The sequence below is a fragment of the Solea solea genome, chromosome 21, assembly GCF_958295425.1.
Source record: "Solea solea chromosome 21, fSolSol10.1, whole genome shotgun sequence".
Lineage (NCBI taxonomy): Eukaryota > Metazoa > Chordata > Actinopteri > Pleuronectiformes > Soleidae > Solea > Solea solea.
Genome location: NC_081154.1, coordinates 2,046,521 through 2,065,090, shown reverse-complemented (window position 1 = coordinate 2,065,090; position 18,570 = coordinate 2,046,521). Strand labels below are relative to the sequence as shown.

At 36.8% G+C, this 18,570-nt stretch overlaps 2 protein-coding genes across 3 annotated transcripts in view; one reads left to right on the top strand and one right to left on the bottom strand.

The window, feature by feature from the left end:
* Positions 1 to 7,949, bottom strand: part of baiap2l1a (BAR/IMD domain containing adaptor protein 2 like 1a) — a 28,964-nt gene extending 21,015 nt beyond the window's left edge. The window contains exons 1-3 of one of the 2 annotated variants that reach the window (XM_058621559.1): positions 7,653 to 7,949; positions 4,802 to 4,877; positions 4,623 to 4,709 (exon numbers count right to left, since the gene is read on the bottom strand). In XM_058621559.1, the coding sequence (XP_058477542.1) occupies positions 4,623 to 4,709; positions 4,802 to 4,877; positions 7,653 to 7,703 (214 nt within the window). In that variant the 5' untranslated portion in view covers positions 7,704 to 7,949. The remainder of the gene's footprint in view (positions 1 to 4,622; positions 4,710 to 4,801; positions 4,878 to 7,652) is intronic. The other variant, XM_058621558.1, reaches the window with a different exon arrangement.
* A 1,793-nt stretch (positions 7,950 to 9,742) lies between these two features.
* tmem130 (transmembrane protein 130) lies at positions 9,743 to 16,501 on the top strand. Its single transcript, XM_058621243.1, has 8 exons — positions 9,743 to 9,930; positions 10,000 to 10,082; positions 10,925 to 11,096; positions 11,184 to 11,329; positions 11,832 to 11,916; positions 12,323 to 12,525; positions 15,197 to 15,294; positions 16,194 to 16,501. Exons 1-8 carry the CDS (start codon positions 9,758 to 9,760, stop codon positions 16,332 to 16,334), a joined length of 1,101 nt encoding a protein of 366 aa, XP_058477226.1. The 5' UTR covers positions 9,743 to 9,757; the 3' UTR covers positions 16,335 to 16,501.
* Positions 16,502 to 18,570: the final 2,069 nt, after the last annotated feature.

The window sequence follows — 18,570 nt, the reverse complement described above, 5'->3', positions numbered from 1 at the left end:
GGCTTGTCCACACGCGCGTGGATCTGTCTGTGTGTGTGTGTGTGTGATGAAATGCAACCACGACAATGTGAGTCAGGAGTGAGTGGGAGCCGAGTGCAGGTGAAAGTCTGTGTTTGGAGGTTGCCATAGAGGAGCTACAGTACACTCCCTCTGTGTAATCATGGTGACATCACAGCAGTAATCGATATCAGCAGCGGTACAGAGGTGGGGAAACACAGAGGAGGAACTGTGATTAAATTACTCCAATGAGGACTCATGTGTTAGTAACTCTTTACTAATCGATTGTGTAATAAAGGAACATACAGTCATCACAGCTTTGGAGACTCCTGATGTTTAGTATTGAAGCTGCAGTGATTATCCAATTCCTAGATCAGTTAAAACAAGTTCTTTTGATTGTTCAGCTTCTTAAATATGAATATTTTCTGGATTATTTGCACCACGTGACAAAGGAATCATGAAAACTCTGCATGCACATAAGCAACTCTGTTAACAGAGACAACTCTTCCGTCCTCATTTGGAGCAAAACTTCCTCAAAATTCAGATTTGCCGGACCTTTAGAGCAACAATACATCACATGACTCTCTGATGATAGACATTTTATCATCTTTCAATTGATTTCGGACAATCATGACATAAAACCAGTGACTTAGACTAAACTAGATTAAGTCAGAAAATGGCAGACCCATCTGCGCTAAAAGAGAGAGATCGAAAATCTAATAGAATCAAGGACTTGGATGATACTGGTGTTAATGAGTGAGCAGTATTTTCTCAGGTGCACCCTGGTATAAAAAGTCTGAGAACCACTGTCTAAAGTTTTAAAGATTTCCATCACGTAAGACCCAGTCAAAAGAGTGCAGTGACACAGCCCTGTGTCAGAGGTTTGAAATGTCACAAATACTCTTAACCACCACTTGAACCTCCCTTCAGAAGAAAATGTCTCCTCTCAAAAGCCAACGCTAGTTACAGAGGCTATCAGCGGGAAACACTCAGAAACCTCTCTGCTCTCTGGGGCGAAAGACAAAAGCACGACGGCTGACACTGCCATTATTCTCAAGCTGTCACTATACTTCAATATTAAAGCAAACAATTCCAGCTGAAGCTTGACAAACAGCTCAGAGAAAAGGTGGAAGGGGTGGGGCCCTGTGCTATTCTTGCTCCAGTAGCATTTTCAGTCCTTCAATACCTGCTGCTTTTCAGAGTGGAACAGAAACTCCCCGTGGAGTTCGGCCATGTTGTCATGCACAGGAAGTTTCTAATTGTATACCCACTGAAACCTTTAAAGATACAGTGTGATGTATGGCATAACAGCAGCACAGATTAATGACAACAAAGCACAATGCTGCTGAGCTCACAGGGAGAAGCCTTCGAGCAATTTCAACTCAACTACGGTCAGATCATGCCAAGGGCGATTCGTCGCAAAGAGCCTGTTTTTCTGCATCGTGCCACTTTGAAAAATGCCCTGTTAAGTCTGAAGCAATCTGAGGACGAGAAGTGGTCTCGTTCCAACTTTCTGAAGAAGTAGCAAGATTATTTTCTTCAGATTTGAAGGACAGCATTCAGCCCGACACGACAAGTGTATATGAGAAACTGTGGTAGCACAAAAACATGAAAAGTCCCAAATCGACCTGGTGTTGGATTTGTCCACAACATGGCAAACTCCAATGCACGGACTCAAACTTCTTTGGTCAACCCTGGTTGTTTTAAATGTGCTCTAGAAATAAAGGTTGAGTTGAGTTGAGTTGAGAATATGACGTAAATACTGCATTTGGTATCTGTTTATAGATCTTCTCAACACGGCTGTATATGTAAATATAAGACAAGGCAACCAAGTATTGAACAGGAAACTCCAGTTAATTTCCCTCTTGCTTTGCATTTTTACTAATAAAATAAAATGCAAATCTGTCCCAAAATGCAGCACAACAGCACAAACAGAGGTACACAAAGCAAATGAGACCAACAAATTTGTATCCATCCAGTGTTACATAACATTAGCGGCTATGACAGTAAAAACTCCCCGAGCAAACTGAACAGAGACAGGTGTGTTGTTAATTAACCGTCAATTTGTAGAGCTTATAATTGTGACAAAGAACCCCCTATTAGATGCTCCGTCATCTCGTAAAACTCTCAAACACGTGACGTAAAAGTCACTAATGCTAATTGTGGAGCTGCAACTTCATAATCGATTAATCTGTCGATTATTTTCTCGATTAATCGTTTGGTCCATAAAATATCAGAAAACCTGATGTGATTCACTTTTAATGATTTCTTTGTTATCCAGAGCAAAGAAATGAAGAAAATATTCACATTTAAGAAGCTTAAACAATCAGAAATCTTGTTTTAATCATGAAAAAAACTTCAAACCGATAATCGATTATCCAAATAGTTGTCGATTAATTTAGTAATCAATTAATAATCGATTAATCGATGTATTGTTTCAGCTCTAGCTAATTGGTACGACCCCCAAAAATCCCATAAAAGTCAGCGTTGCCTCTTGTTTGAGAAGGAGAGTTGGACTGGCGGAGTGTTTGGAGAGAGGCAGATGGGGAGACAGGGCAGGGGATGAGCCTGGATCTTTGGTGGGAAGACGGCCTCCTCTGTCTGTCTGTCTGTTTGTTTAGTGTGTTTGCTGCTCGTCTTGCTGCAACGTGTGAAAGAATCCTCCTCGTCAGGCTGTCATCTATTCCAGGCAGTCAAAGAATGACTGGGACATTGAGTTCCCTTTTATATCCAGGAACTTTTTTTGGCTGGGGGTCGCTCCTATATCACTTATATATTAATTTAAGCTCCGCGTCAGAAATCTGTCAAGCACGTCTCGCACATCATTGTTTTTTTGTATGCGACAAGAACGTGATCATGCAAAAACATAATGAGGCAGCTGTACTGTTAAGTGACAGGTGTGAGCACCATTTTGTGGCACTCTGGAAAGTCTACTGTCAGATTTCTCTGTGTGCAATAAAGCTTTTATCAGTAGATCTCATTTGTATATTTGATGGTTTTTTTCTTTTTAGGAGATTCTGTCTGAGAGCTGGCAATTTTAGCGTTAGTGTTTTTCCATTTAGCATAATGAAATCTGACTATCTGCTCTGCTGCTCTGATGTTTGACTAACTTCATTATTGCAAAAACTAAATGACAATCGGGTGCTGGTTTGTAACAGGAACATCAAAAGCCGTGTTTCCATTGTTCCAATGGTTCCATTTGGAACGGTATTGTGTTGCGTTTCCATTAGGAATGGTTTCCTTTTTTTGGCACCCTTCCCTTGAGGTGCCAGAGTAAAATGGTACGGTTTGTTGACATCCTACCAATATGATGTCACGCTACACGGCCATTGGACACAGCCCACACTTCACCTACCAAGTAAAGGTAGTGTTCCGGGTCAAAACACAAGCCTGACCCAGGGCTTTACCATTCCAAACCATGACGGAAATAAAAAAATAAGCTACTACACACTTTTTTCCAGGTTGGCTCAGCCAAACAACTCTCCTCATGTCCACCCCCTGTGACAGACCCAGAACCTTATCTTACTTCATTCACAAAGTGACAGGTATGTGTGTGTGTGAAGATCACTTCACCCAAGTCAAGTCTGACATTTCATCAAAATGTGCTTGACTTGGAAATAACACAAATGCCTCTTGTGAAAGACGAGAGCTCAGGCAGAAATGCCGGCACAAAATCCACAGGCTTATTTCAAAGCCATGTGTCCTTATGTGTCACTTTCCATTTTCGCTGCTTTTTCCTGCCCTGTCAAAACGACCCGTTGCATAGATGAAGCCGTGTTGAAATTAAAAAACATATATACTTGATGGACTTTAATAGCACTGACTCAATTAGGGACGACATAGAGAATAACTGGATATGAGTCACACAATGGATTAAAAAAAACAGCAACATGTAAAAGAAAAGAAGAGCTGTGGACACCGTGTTCATTCTTAGATGTTTGCGTAATCTCTTCACATCCTGTATTGTAACATTCATTCTAGGATTATCAGTTAGGTTAGCCTAACAATACTGAATCAAGGATGTGGGTAGTATTTAACCACCGCTAGAAAAACTCCAGTGTAAACTACATAACCAGCCTCTAAATGCATTTATATTCAGTTAATAAACAAGCAGTTATTTAATCCAAACAAATAGTTGTCAGCTCGTACAACTCCAAAACCAAAATGAACCACTTTTATCAATTTCTGGTGACTTTAAAATAACCAGATTTCACCAGTTTTATTCGAAAAATGTGCGTTTTTCAGATCAATATGAGATGTCCAGATTTCCAACGACAAACAATAGGATGAAATGTAAAAACAAGGATTTCTACAATGAAACCTATGACACAGTGAAACTGAAAGCCAGAAACTTTCAGTACGTTAAGTAGCATTTTTGCCGTCTCAGTTTGGAAAACAAATCGCACTCAATTTTTTGCCAAGAATCGACTGGCAGCTAGTTAGCTTAGCTTTAGCTTAAAGACATGAAACTAGCAAGCTAATGGAAGCCTGGCTTGGCATCAGCCGGAGTCTTCAAACCACGGGTTCAAATTCATAGACACATGTCCGATAACAGATGCCTTTCATATTCCATCAACACAATTTGATTTTTGCATCTAGAAGAAAGTCCTGATCATCACACTCACCAAGCTCTCGGGAGACCGGAGACACCATGGCATTCTCCCCGACCTTTGACACGGCATCAAAGTAGATCTTTCCCGCGAGCGTCATCGCTGCGTGAGAGAGGACAGGGAGGGGACAGAATATTATCATCAGTACTCACGCAGAGACACACTCAGACAAACTGAAGAACTGTGTGTGTTACCTGTGACTGATTTCTCGTAGTTCTTCCCGAGGTTGACCAGGTTCCTCAGGCCGGGGTTGAACTGATCCATCACATTCTAGGACAAAGAGCAGAGATGAGATGAGCGACGGCCATTTTTTTATCCACAGCAGCCATTTTGACATGTTTTTATCAGGAAAGTGTTCAGAAACTCAGAGCAACCTACCTTTTTATACTAAAATCACTTTTGACATATTTATTTGACAGTAAATCAGTTGTACACTTAATACTGTTTAATATTTAACCGTAGAAATGTTGCTACGCCGTTTGTGTGTACGCAAAACAACATGTAAAGTGTTGTTATAGACTGGCCTTGCTAACTCTAGCTAGCAATGGCTAGCCCAAGATATGTTTGCGTCTATGTTTTTTTTTTACCCTCCGCCTTCCCAACTGGAAAGCAATAAACCAGAGTTCCCGATAGAAATGGAATGTAGCCAAAGGTCAGTCAGTCAGGAGGCAAAATGGAACTCAGCCGTCATTAATTTGATTATTTGAATTTACAACTTTGAATTTAACCTTAAAATAATAAAGTCGTCTGTCTGTCTGTCTGTCTAAAATAACTCTAATATCTTTACTCATGCTGTGTGTTCAACCCGGGGGATTTCACTGAATTCAAGCAGGACAGGAAGTCAGACACAGTTACAACCTTAAAAGCGTTTTTTTCAGAATAAAAGCCCCTGTTTTTAACTCGTTTTGTTTTGATGGCTTTGTTTTGGAATCATTTGGGGACGTAACACACTACAGTGTTTCTGCTATGCCCATTTCACGCTTGTTTTTAAAGGGCTATGCTGTGAAAAATAAAACTCATGATGCCTATTTTTTGCCAGAGTGGGTGGAGAGGACGAAAACAAGTGCTCGGGTATTATTGCTGTTGCTCTATAAATACCACCGTGCTATGAAAACAATAATAACTTTCATTTTTTCATTTTCACGTTTACCTCCATTAATAAAAGTCCCACACAAGAGTCGAGGCTATTTGCAGCGTAGGACCTCATCACAATCGTCCACCCCCTCCCTCTCTTGATCCCTGTCTGTCTCTCACTTTCTATTGAAAGACCTCAACAATCAAGTTCTGTTCACCTCCCTGTCTCTATTCCCCTGGCACACCCTCAGGAGAACAATGAGCGGGCAGGTATGACTTTACATGGAGAAGAGAGAGAAAGAGGGAAATGGGTTCCTTGTTTTTTATTCCCTACCTCCCTCCCTCCCTTTCTCTCTCTCCCAGCTGAAACTTTGCCACACTGTAAACTACATGTATGACTCTTTCTCTCTCTTTGTACTTTTACCATTAGTTCTAAACCAAATAAAAGACTACAGATTAGCAGTGCAAGGTTAAAGGGTCAACATTTTTCAAATCAGTCAACATTTATCAGGCTAAATGTCAGAAAGAAACAAGTTAATTATAGTTTTTAAATCAGAAGAACTTTATTTATCTATTTATCTTGACAGAATTTGTTTGTGCCACTGTTTGCTTTCACTACTGAATAAAAGAATATTAACCTTTTTAGTTTAGATGGACAGAAATGTATATATACTCACATTATTACCTGATATTATTACCCTAATAACAAATATAAGTAAGAAGTAAGAATACAAATGATTTTCTTTGCACTATACTTATTAATATACTTGCATATTCACCTGGTTGAGCAACAATTGTAGTTTTCTATGGTATTTTCTTTTTTTCCTAATTTATTTTGGATTAATAAACACAGGTTTGTGCACCTATATTTCTGGACAACCAGGTTAATATCTTTACCCTAACCTTAACCTATCCAAAATTCAAATCTTAGTCCTAAACTTAACCTGTTCTCCAGAAATGAGAATTTCTGCCTCATTAGGACCAGGTTGTTGGTGTCCATGAGGACTACAGGTCCTGATAAGGTCAGTGACAGAAAAGCTCCCAAAGCAGTGACAATACAATAATACACACACACACATAAACTTGTTTTTATATTTTAGTGAGGACACATCATAGACATACGGCATTCCCTAGGTCCCTTTCCCTAACCTTAACCCTAAAACCAGGTCTTAACTGACAAAATGTCCCCACAAAGATATAAATACAAGTACACACACACAAGTTGTTTGCCTATCCTTCTAAGGACACTACATTGATTTCCATTCATCTGAACAACCTAAACAAAGTGTTATCCCTAACTTTAACTATAACCACTAGGACCAGGTTCTGGCCTCATTAAGGACTATTGGCCATGACAAGGTCAGTGTTTATAAGAGAGAGTGTCCTAAAGAGGTGACAAAATCAAGCACACACACACACACCTCTTGTCAAAGGTGTGAAATGCAGCAGTGTAAAATGTAAATCTGATGGGATTAATCTGCTTTGAACATGAGATTAAAGACCTGATCAAATGACTTGAATTGATCAGGTTTCAGTAAAGTGATTTGATTATTAGGTCAGAACAAACTTGTTCCTCTCTCCCTTTCATCTCTCTCCCTCTCTCTCTCTCTCTCTCTCACACACACACACACATTCATGAAACAGCAGAGCAGGACTTTGACTTCACAGTGGTTTGTTATGATTTATGCATGTTTTAATAATCTAACTACAGGGTGTGTCCCTCAGTTATGACAGTGTCTATTGTTGGACGGTAATTACTTGGTTCATTCTGTTTACCTTGTAAATAACAAGTTTCTGTTTTAGCTCAATCCGGTGGATTAACAGATTTAAAAAAAGGAAAAACCCAAGATTATAAAATAAGAGACATACTTCACATCTGTGTTGTTGATAGTCAGGTTTTAAAAAACAACAACTTTTACCATGTATCAATCCCTGGTAGATTAAATTAGGAGATGAATTAGGGTTACTCACCTTGTATGTACTTTCAGTGAGTTTACTCACACCATCTGGAGCCCGAGACATGATGGCAGGTGGTTTCTTTAACAGCTCAGAAAGTGGCAGGAAGAAAAATCACAATAACTATAATAACAATAATAATAAAAATCAACCAGAAGAACAAAAACAAAGATGTATTTGTGTGTAATCCAGATGTTCACTCAGTGCGGATCATTAATCCCACAGGCGGACCTGCTCCTTGTCTGCATGTGTGATCAGCAGCAGCAGGAGGAGGACAAACTGACTCTGCTCGGAGCTCCGCGTGTGTTCAGCAGCAGGAGGAGGAGGAGGAGGGGAGGGGCAGTGACGTCAGGAAGTGAAGTTAGTTTCAGGTTGGATAATCAACGGGCCCGTAAACTATTCATCTGTCGTGAATATAATCAGGAAAAATAAAATTAATAATTAAAAATTAATAAACGCGAGACGTAATAAAACTATAAACATATATACAGCAGACAATGAGAAAAATGAATAAACTATATACTAAAATTCAACTTACTGCATAGTTAGCAATCTAGTTAGCTAGGTAGCTGTTAACAAAATAAGGGGGGGAAATGTAATAGAATTAAATGTTACAAGTTAAACAAACTATATACAGCAGACAATAAGCAACATAATACTACTACTACTAATAATAATAATAATAGTAATAAAGATAAATGTGACCACTTCAAATATGTACTAAAATTGACTTAGTTAGCACTCTAGCTTGCTAGCTAGCAATAGATAGATGGACAGTAAGCTGCTAGCTAGATAAGTCACTAGTTTGTCATGAACAATATGAGGAAAACATTTTTAAAACGGAATAAAACTAATAAACGACAAAGTAATACAATGACGAAATAAAATACTATAATAAACTACTTACTCTACATAGACATGTACATACATGTACTACCTAGCTAGCTGCTAGTAATGCATAGCTAGCAAATTCACAGGGAGAGGGTGCAGAACAAAGTAAAAGTAATAAACACAAGTTAAATAAATTATATACAGTAGTCAATAAGAAAAAATAAAATATAATTAAAAACTTGTAGACAGTGAGCAAAAAAACAACAAATTAAACAAATGAAGGTAAAATGTTTTTAATAAAATAAAAGTAATACACTAACCATATAGGTAGAGCAGATAGATGGTGTATAGACACTTGCAGTGCAGTTTCCCGTTTTCAAACGGTAATATAGTGGTAATTTAACGTAAAACAACAGGTGATTGAATTTCTGTTGATTATCCAACCTAAAACTAACTTCACTGTAAGTGGTTTCAATTGTTTAGAATAGAGGGATTATAATAAACCTGTGTGTCTCATCATCATAATGAGGAGAAGAAGAAGAAGAAAACGCTCAACTCACTCGCCATTAGAGGGCGGTACAAGACACTGTTTGGACTGTTCAACAGTGGAAAGTAGTTATTGAGTCCAAAAAGTAATTTTATTTATTTGTTAAGTGGTAGAAAATCATGTGTGCAAGTATTATTTATTTGTTTTTAAAGACAATAAGTATTAGAAATATTTATGAAGAGTAAATGTGCAGTTAATTATTATTATCTGGTTAAATGTGTTATGCTCTCTATAGTTTTAATTACCAGTTATGTCTGATAATAAAGATTTGACAAAGGTGGATGTTTCAAAACTTGTTATTATTTAATTTGAACTCGATTTAGGAATAATCACAGTAAGCAGTGATAATGCACAAGTGCAATTCTTGGGTTGCTGGCGCCACCCTGTGGAGAGAACCGAAACGTTCATGTACATGTTCATCCAACACGACAGCTAAAATTTTCAGGGTCACAGAAAATGTCATATTTGGCTTTTTTAGGACCTTTTCTGGCTTATACATTTACTTTGTCAGGACCAGTAGTCCTCATGGAGACCAAAACCTGGTCCTAATGAGGCAGAACCTCATTTTTGAGGAACTAAGAATAAACTTGTTGGTTGCTAAACATAAGTCAGGGGATTTAGATTTTTTTTAGAAAAGCTCTTGTTCTTCAAAAAGTCTTGTTGCTGTCAGGACAACCATGAAAACAAAGACGTCCTCACCCAGACTCTGGTCTGTCTGTCTCTCTGTCCCTCCCTGAGCCACATGATTGTAACGCATGCTGACAATTTCAAGCCATTTTCCAGCTCGGATTCTCACAGAAAGACCAGACCAGACCAGATCGGACCACAGGAGCAACATCAAGCCTCATATCCAGCCGCTAACTTCACTTCTGCTTCAGGTCCCTCAGCTGTGGAAGGATCAGCAGACATGGACAGGTAAAAATCTGTTTCATTTTTAACATTTAACATTTAAAAAAATTCACCTTTTTGGACATTTGTCTTCAGGAACAACGTCGTGCGGGTCTTCTTTCCTCTTCTCCTCGTCTTCCTGGGTGTGGCAAAGACTTCAGACCCTTTATCGACTTTGGGTAAGTTTTTATTTTATATTTAAACCACCTGTACGTTCACTGTAAATTATTAAATCTACTAGTTTTATTAACTCACTGTGTGTTTTGTGTCTTAGATAATGTACTTTCACTGTAAGACAATGTTGCATTTTCAGTGACTTATACAACATATTACTATCATTTAATAGTATTTTTTCTGTATAAACAAGTTAATGTCACAGTTGTGCCATACATTACTGTGATTCTGCAGTTTCCTATGTATATGCTGTATTTTACTACGACACATTAGTAGCATTTTTAGTTATAAATACGTATTTTCCTGACTTTTGGGAATATTTTCACATATACATACTGTAATTTCACAATTATGTCATATATTACTGTGATTAAGCAGTTTTTAATGTATAGTGTATATTATTTGATGTCACTGTGATATAGCAATATTTACATGTATAAATATGACATTTTACAGTAACTGTAAAGTTATGCCATACATTACCGCAATTCAGCTCTATTTTCCTGTCAAAACACTTAAACTTTACTGTGAATTAAACAGTATTTTACTATCATTTTGCAGTTATGCAATGCATTACTGTGACTTATCAGTATTTCCGTGTAGAAATCCCAAACTAATATAGCATATTAACTGTGATAACATATTCCTGTCAAATACTATATTTAACATTACTTTAAATAGTCCTATAATATCCAGACCTGCAGTAAATCCTCAATTTCAACACAAAAACACAGTATTACACTGTAAATGCAGCCTATTGTTGAAATGTGCACTCAAAATGTGTGAAATCTGTGTAAATAATTGACAGTTTGCCTCTGTAACAAAGTGTGACTCGTCTGTGTGACAGAAAACATTGCAGGGAAGCTGGTTTTCTATCAGATGGAGGGAAATGCCACTTATGTGAGAGACACAGGAGAGCTGGCGTCAGACGTTCCCACAGAGACCATGTTTGAACTCTTTGACCCGCAGCAGAATTTCAGCTCCACCAAATTCACCTACACGTGGGATTTAGGCAACGGGTAAAAAACATGGCGTATATTTCACTGTTTCAGAATTTGATTCCAAACTTTTTGATGTAATTTACTCTTATGTTTTTTGAAATCCAGAGAGGTGATCCAAGGGACGGAGCCCGTTGTCCGCTTTCTTTACTCAGTGTCAGGGAATTACACGCTGCAGCTCAAAGTGGGAGTGGACGTGAACAAGTCCGCTCCTGCAGTCACTGAGGTCTACTCCACTGACGTCAAAGTGCTCGGTTTGTGCTCCCAAAAAATCACACTATCAAATATCAGCCTCACAGGAAGTGCAAAAATAAATAAATAAATAAATAATTGTTCACATCAGATGTTCAGCATGAACTGAATTCATAAAAAAAATGGAATCCGTAACTCAGAGGTCTCAAACTCAAGGCCCATGGACCACATGTGGCCCACCAAGCAATTTCATGCGGCCCTCCAATCGATATCAACTTATTTCTCCGTTACTTTTAATTAATAGATTGATTTTGTGCAATAAATGCTGTTTTTTTGCGAACTATATACTGTTTTATGTCAAAACAAACAACTTTTTTATCTCATTAAAACATTTTTTTTTAGATATTTTTATTCTAACCTATATTTTAAGAACAAAACAAATCAGGTGGGGCCAAAGGAGAACATTCGGTGGGGCAATTTTGGTCCAAGGGCCCCACTTTGGGCAACCCTGTTTTAAAGTCAACCATGATGACATAATTACTAATGTCATATTAAATTTTCCAGATGCCATCAAACACATCGAGATGAAAGGACCTCCAGATTACAAAGTGTCTCAGGATTCAAGTTTGTCTTTTCACGTCGACGGAAGGTAACTTTTTTTTTTATTATTTTAATTTTCATTTATCGCAATTATAAGGAACACAATTGATGATGGAACCATGTTTATGGAACAATCTTGACAGAAAAGCCCAAGAAGCTATAATCAGTGATTCTCAAACACTGGGTCAGGACCCACAGATGGGTCACTGGAGGTTTTTTTAGGGTCCTGAAAAAACATTTTCAGTAAAGATTAATGTGTATATGTTATAAATAACATGCATAAAGTGAAGTTGTAATCAACTTACTAAACACCTTTTAAAAATTACTCGTTTACCAATGACAAAATGACCAAAAATGGCAGTAGGTGTTAAAATGTGACTGTAAATTATTCGCTACATGGTGCATAATTTATATAATTTTATTTATATAATTTGTGTGTGTCCGCGTGTCCTCAGTCCTCCCATATGGGTGTGCTGGCGTTTCCTGCCTTACTGTGTGCCAGACGCCTCCATCGGCTGCACGCTGACTGTGCTGTATGAAAACACGCTGAGTCTCAATCACACGTTCACCTCAGCCGGCGTTCACTGCGTCGACATCAGCGTCCGCAACGACGTCAGCAAACTGCAGACGTCCTTCAGCCTCTACATCAAGAGAAGTGGTGAGTGTCTCACACACACACACACACACATTTATATTATATATTATATTCACATTTATTTTATATATATATATATATATATATATATATATATATATATACAATCTCCATTTTCTTTGGTTTCCATACAACTTTCATTAAACAAATACTGTAGCACATGATAAACTTTACAGTATATACTCACTTACTGTATATTGTAAAAGTTTTATTTTTTAAAATAACTGATTATAGTTAAACAACATATAAATAAACTTACACACGTATAAAAGAAAAAAAGAAGAATATTTGTCACCTAAAATTATGGTTTATAACACTGGTGGATATAAAGTGTAATCACTTATCTTAACCATTAACCAGCTAGCCCTTAAACTTAAACAGTTCCCTTAAAAAAAGAGGTTCTGCTTATTAAGACCAGGTTTTGGTCTCCATGACAACTACTTGTCCTGACAAGAGAAATGTCCTAAATGGGTAACAAACACCCTTAACCCTAACACACACATTCCCTTATAGGGGCATTTATCCTAGCCCCTTACCCTTACCCTTAACCATCACAACCTAACGCCTAAACCTAACCCTTAATTTACACTTAATCTAAACACTAACCTCCAGAAAGCCCTTTAATGTTGTGAGGACCACAAAGAGACACATTCAAGAACACACACACACACACACACACCTTAAGTGACTTTCACGTGACACAAAGTTGTCATGTGACCTCACAGTGTGAACGAGTGATCACACAGGAACACTTTACTTACTGTAGTTAATCAGTTATCTGCTCTATACTGATCCAATCACTGTAGTCTTGAAATGACTGAAGTTTAACCACAAAAATCGCGTTTTAAACCCTCAAGATTTTCCCTTATCTTGTTTATTACACAGTCATGTGAATTTATGAAACATAAAAACAATGAGATACTGTGTATAATTTCATATAAAAAAGTGATTTAAACAAAGAACAAAGTCATACTGATACAGAATGGTAAAAACACAAATTATATGAAATATTATGTATATAAAGATGGAAACTTGACGACAAAATGTACGAGTTAGATGTTTTCAGACTCTTTATTCCCAAGAGCAACAACTGCATGTATTCATAAGAAATGCGTGGTAATGTAAATTTCTACACTATCAGGCCTGGTATCGCTACACTATTATAGTAAAAGAACATAAAAATGAAAAAATACATCATTAAAAATACTTAATTATCTGTTTGGAAACATGAATCTACATTAACATACTATCTACCATAAGAAAAGTACAAAAAAAGACACAAATGACATTAAATCATTCATTGTTGTTGTTTGTATTGACATTTAAAGTTGACTTACAGTCTCATGTATTTATTTAATAATTCCGTTCTGAGGAGAACAGATTAATTCACGTGTAAACTCTTTGAATAATGCATCATGAGATTAGATTTTACATTTAAAAAGACTGTTGTCATGAGGTGTTTCAGAGCCGATGAGCTGTGTTTGTTTGTTAGTTCCACAGAGAGTGAGCACATGCCTGCTGTGATTAATCCATTCACCACACTCACTGTGTCATTCAAGCACAAGTTACACGATCCAAGAAAGAAAGCAAAGAAAGAAAGAAAGAAACAAGCAAACAGTCTGGCTTCATGGTAATGTTCCTGAGCCTGAGGACGTTACATTTCATACTGAAGAACAGTTTTAACAGGAAACTTCATAATCTGAGGATATGGTTTGTTATGTTAGTCACACAGACGAGTCTCTGTTTAACTTCTGAGCCAAAAGTGAATAAAACCAACCAAAAACACAGCAGTGAGACTCATGTGGAGCCAAAACTAGGTTAAAATGATAAGAAAACATAACTGGTGTCATGTTTTATCATGTATTTTCCTCTAAATGTGAACATCATTTACTTCCGTTGAAACTGAGTTGCCATCAGCAGAGTCGCCCTCTGGTGGCTATTCTGTAGAATGATACCTCCGGGTTGTCGTCAGGGAGGAAAACAAAAGACTATATATATCTTTTAATATATTGTATTTGCACAAACACAAGAAAGAGACTAAAAATTCAATACAGAGGGATTGTGGACTGTGATTAAGCAGTTTTTCATGTGTAAATATTGTATTTTACTGTGACACACACTGTATATCACTGTGATTTAGCAATATTTCATGTATGACTATTGTATTTTACAGTTATACCATACATTACTGTGATTCAGCAGTATTAAGCTGTATAAACACTGTATTTTATTGTGACATATGCAGTATATTACTGTGATTTAGCAGTTTTTCTCATCTTAACACTGTATTTTAACAGTGGACATTTGTTTCTATATATATGGAGGTCATTTTTGGCCACAAACACCAACAGCGTGGAATAAACCGCCTCAAAATTCAAGAATCATTGGGAAAATTGATGATGCCGATGCTTCGTCAACATTTACTAATCACAAAAGTCATTCTTCACTGCAAAAATTCACCTGTGTGGAGGCGATATCAAATCTTCCATTGATCCTAACGGTTATTTGAGGGTTACACTATTTATGATAGTACTTAAATCAGGATAGTAAGATGTATTTAATTTCTTCCCCTTAGTCTGGAAACACACACTTTTATTTCAGATGAATTTATTTCACGTTAACTTGAAGAACTGTATACTGACAGTGTGTTTTGTTTTTCTGTGTACTACGACAGATTACAGTCATCTGTTCTTCATCCTGACGTGTGCCGCCGTCCTCCTCGCAACCTTCTCCTTCATCACAGTCGTCGCCTGTCGTCGCAGCAAATCACAGGTGAATGAGCGTTATATGTGTTGCCATGTGAACTGGATGTAAATGTCTCTTTTAGTTTTTTATTACTCTGGGTTTAATGTGTCAGGACTTATGTCGTACTGGATTCCTTTAAGCCAGTGCTCAGGGTTAATATCAGGCCTGGTAGATGAATTAAAAAAATCGAAATCTAAATGACAAATTCATGCAGAATTCAGGGCTTTTATTCTGAAAAACAGGATGAACAGAGTCAAAGTAGTATCTCTTATATTTTGCCTTTTTCTGTACAATATTGAATGATTTAGATTAGAAGGTTAAAGTTTAGTCAGAAAAAATTCACTTGCTGGATTCCCTTAAGCCAGTGGTTAGCAACTGGTGGCCCGTGGGCCAAAACTGGCCCGCCAAGATTAACATCCAGCCCAGTAGATGAATTAAGTTTTTTCCCTTTTCTTTTAAATTTTAAATGATTTGCTTGAACACAAAAACACAAAAATGACAGATTTATGCAGAATCCAGAGCTTTTATTCGTTTATATTTGTATTTAAAAACAAACTAAGACTAACTAAATCTCTTAAATGTGCCATTTTTGTCCAGAATTGAATTGTTTAGATTTAAAGAGAAAAAAATAAACGATAAACGATGCAGATATGATGTCAGATTGATGGAGTATGTTCTGTTGTTTAAGATTGTACAAATACTTTTTATTTATGCTTGTTTACATCTGATTTAATGAAGGAAATGTAACTCTTTTGTTGCACTCGAGTGCAGCAAATGGCCACAAGGGGGCTCTCTGCACTTAGAAATACATTTCACCTGAGAAGAAACCAGAGCATTTAGTTTCCTGTCGGTGATTAAATCATGAAAACAGACATCTCACTGACTGATGGATGTTTTTCATTTTGCATAAATGTTGATTTTTACAGATTGCTGCTTCCACTAATGCCGTGTTCCTGAAGAACGGACACTCAGAAGGTCAAGGCAGGATCATCTTTAACTTCTCCAACATAGAGAGAGGAGAGCGGGCGCCGCTCATGTCACAGTACGGAAGACAGCATTTGTCTTAACCATCACGCCGCTCTTCTGTATAAACTCTATTTGTATTTGAAAATGCAGTCACAACAACGTCCATCGAATCACAAATCACCGTATTTTAAACATTTATGTAACAAAACTGTTAAAAACCAACACAGCACACGTCAGTTTATAATCGTTTAAATTGTATTATCTTAAACCTGTTAGGGTATAATCCTGTGTTTTCCTACACTGATGATGAGTCAATGAGTCACACACTGACATTCAGAGGAAGCAGTTATTATTTATTAACTTAGTAAAATGAATGTTTGGTTTTCATATAGATGTATAAGTTTGTACTTTTCTCTGCTTTTAAGGAACAAAATATAAATGAAACTATATTTCCTTTGTTTGCCTGTTCTTCCTGCAGATTTTAAATAATCTGATTTGATCAGACTTTGTCAGATTAGATGGCATGAATTTCATATTTGAAGAATTCAAATATGTCACCAAGGCAACAGATGTGAGGAGAACACAAAGCATGCTTGGTGTTTATTTCAAAGGAAATAGTAAAAGATGGTGAATATTCCAAAAAATTCAATGTTTAATCTATTCATTAATGTAATTATTTATTGATTTCTTAAATTAAACATGTACATATGCCAGATTATAGCCATTGACCAGTGGTTCTCACACTTTTTATACTAAGTACCACCTGAGAAACACCATTATCACCAAATTACTTTTAGTACAGTAAATATATACATATACTTACGACTTTTACTTCAGTAATAATATAAATAAGTGACTTCAACTTCTATCAAAGTCATTTTCTGGTAACATACTTGTACTTTTACTACCTTTCTATCCCTTTGAGGTACTTTACTTACAAGACTGAGTGTAGCTAGCATAGCTAGCATAGCTAGCTTACAGGAGGACCACAGAGCTAGCATAATAATAATAATAATGATAATGATAATGAACTAGCACTTATTTATTATGTGCTAGTTTCAAAGCATTTGAAGCGTAAAAAGCTGATTAAGGTTTAAAAAAAGAAAAAAGTATTAGTTACAGAAATATTGTTTGTCCTTGAGCAACAACAGCTAACTGTTGATTAAAAAGCAGAGTTTGGTTTGAGAGGAACCGATTGTCCTTGAAATCCTTGATTTTGTTCCATAGCTCGTCCTCCACATACATTTATTTATTCATTTATTCATGTATTCATTTACTGTGAGTTAGTGAGTGTCAGTGACAATGTCGACCCTGAGCTAAAACAAATGTGGAGAATTGCCTTTTTGTTTTGCTTTTGCTTTCATTGGTTTTGACTTCTTTCTGGTGTCTGGTTTTCTGTGTTATTATGTAGAAATGTCCTGTGTGTACTTTACCTTAAGTTTTACTTCCTGTCCTGTCTTTCCCACCTTAATGTGATTCACCTGTGTCTGATTGGTTTCACCTGTGTTTCATTATCCCCAGTGTATTTAGTCTCTGTGTGTCACTGTTCGTTTTCATATGGGTTGTTTTGTTTCCACCTTGTTTGTGTTTACGATCTGCATTTGGGTTCTAATTTTTGTTCTTAAAGATCACTCATATGAGCTGAGGATGTCTCATACGAGGATTTTCACAAATTTTACTTTTTAGACAGACAGACAGACAGACGACTTTATTAATCCCTTTGGGAGGTTCCCTCGGGGAAATGAACAGCTCCAACATCCACACACAGCACTGTTAGACGTTTAGAGACGACATTTGAAGCAAAGAACAACTTTAAAATAGACAAAGTACGCAGAGAGCACAAACTTGCCCTGTAAACATTTGTTTAAAAAATATCCATTCCTAGAAAATGGACTCAAATTTTCAGCAGAATTTGAGTATCATATATCATCATCATAATTCAGTGTAGTGCCCATAAAATAACTGTAGACTCCTGTAGATTACATTGTACCATGTATTTGAAAAAAACCCAACATATTTTTCATATGGTTTTTTTTTCTAGAAAATGTTATCAAAATCAGTCCTTTACTTTTTGAATTATGCTGCTCACACAATATAACATTAATAACAACATAGCGGTCAGCCCCTAAATACAACATAAGTGTATAACAACTTAAATATTTTGAAATTTACTTTAGTAATTAAAGGTCCAGTGTGAATATTTAGGCAAAATTTGAATGTCGTGAAAAGTTCCCATTGTTGCGTTGAAAATGTTTGAAAACAGCTGTTTATTTTCAGAGTTGAAGCAACGTCTGCATTTATAAGAACATTTGTTTGATAAATGTTTGTACATGTTTG

What these genes read in the sequence shown, in the direction of transcription:
- tmem130 (XM_058621243.1), top strand. Translation starts at nt 9,758, where the DNA reads ATGATTGTAACGCATGCTGACAATTTCAAGCCATTTTCCAGCTCGGAT. An exon ending in CACTGACGTCAAAGTGCTCG is followed by an intron (nt 11,330 to 11,831) that starts GTTTGTGCTCCC and finishes TAAATTTTCCAG; the next exon opens with ATGCCATCAAACACATCGAG. An exon ending in CCTCTACATCAAGAGAAGTG is followed by an intron (nt 12,526 to 15,196) that starts GTGAGTGTCTCA and finishes GTACTACGACAG; the next exon opens with ATTACAGTCATCTGTTCTTC.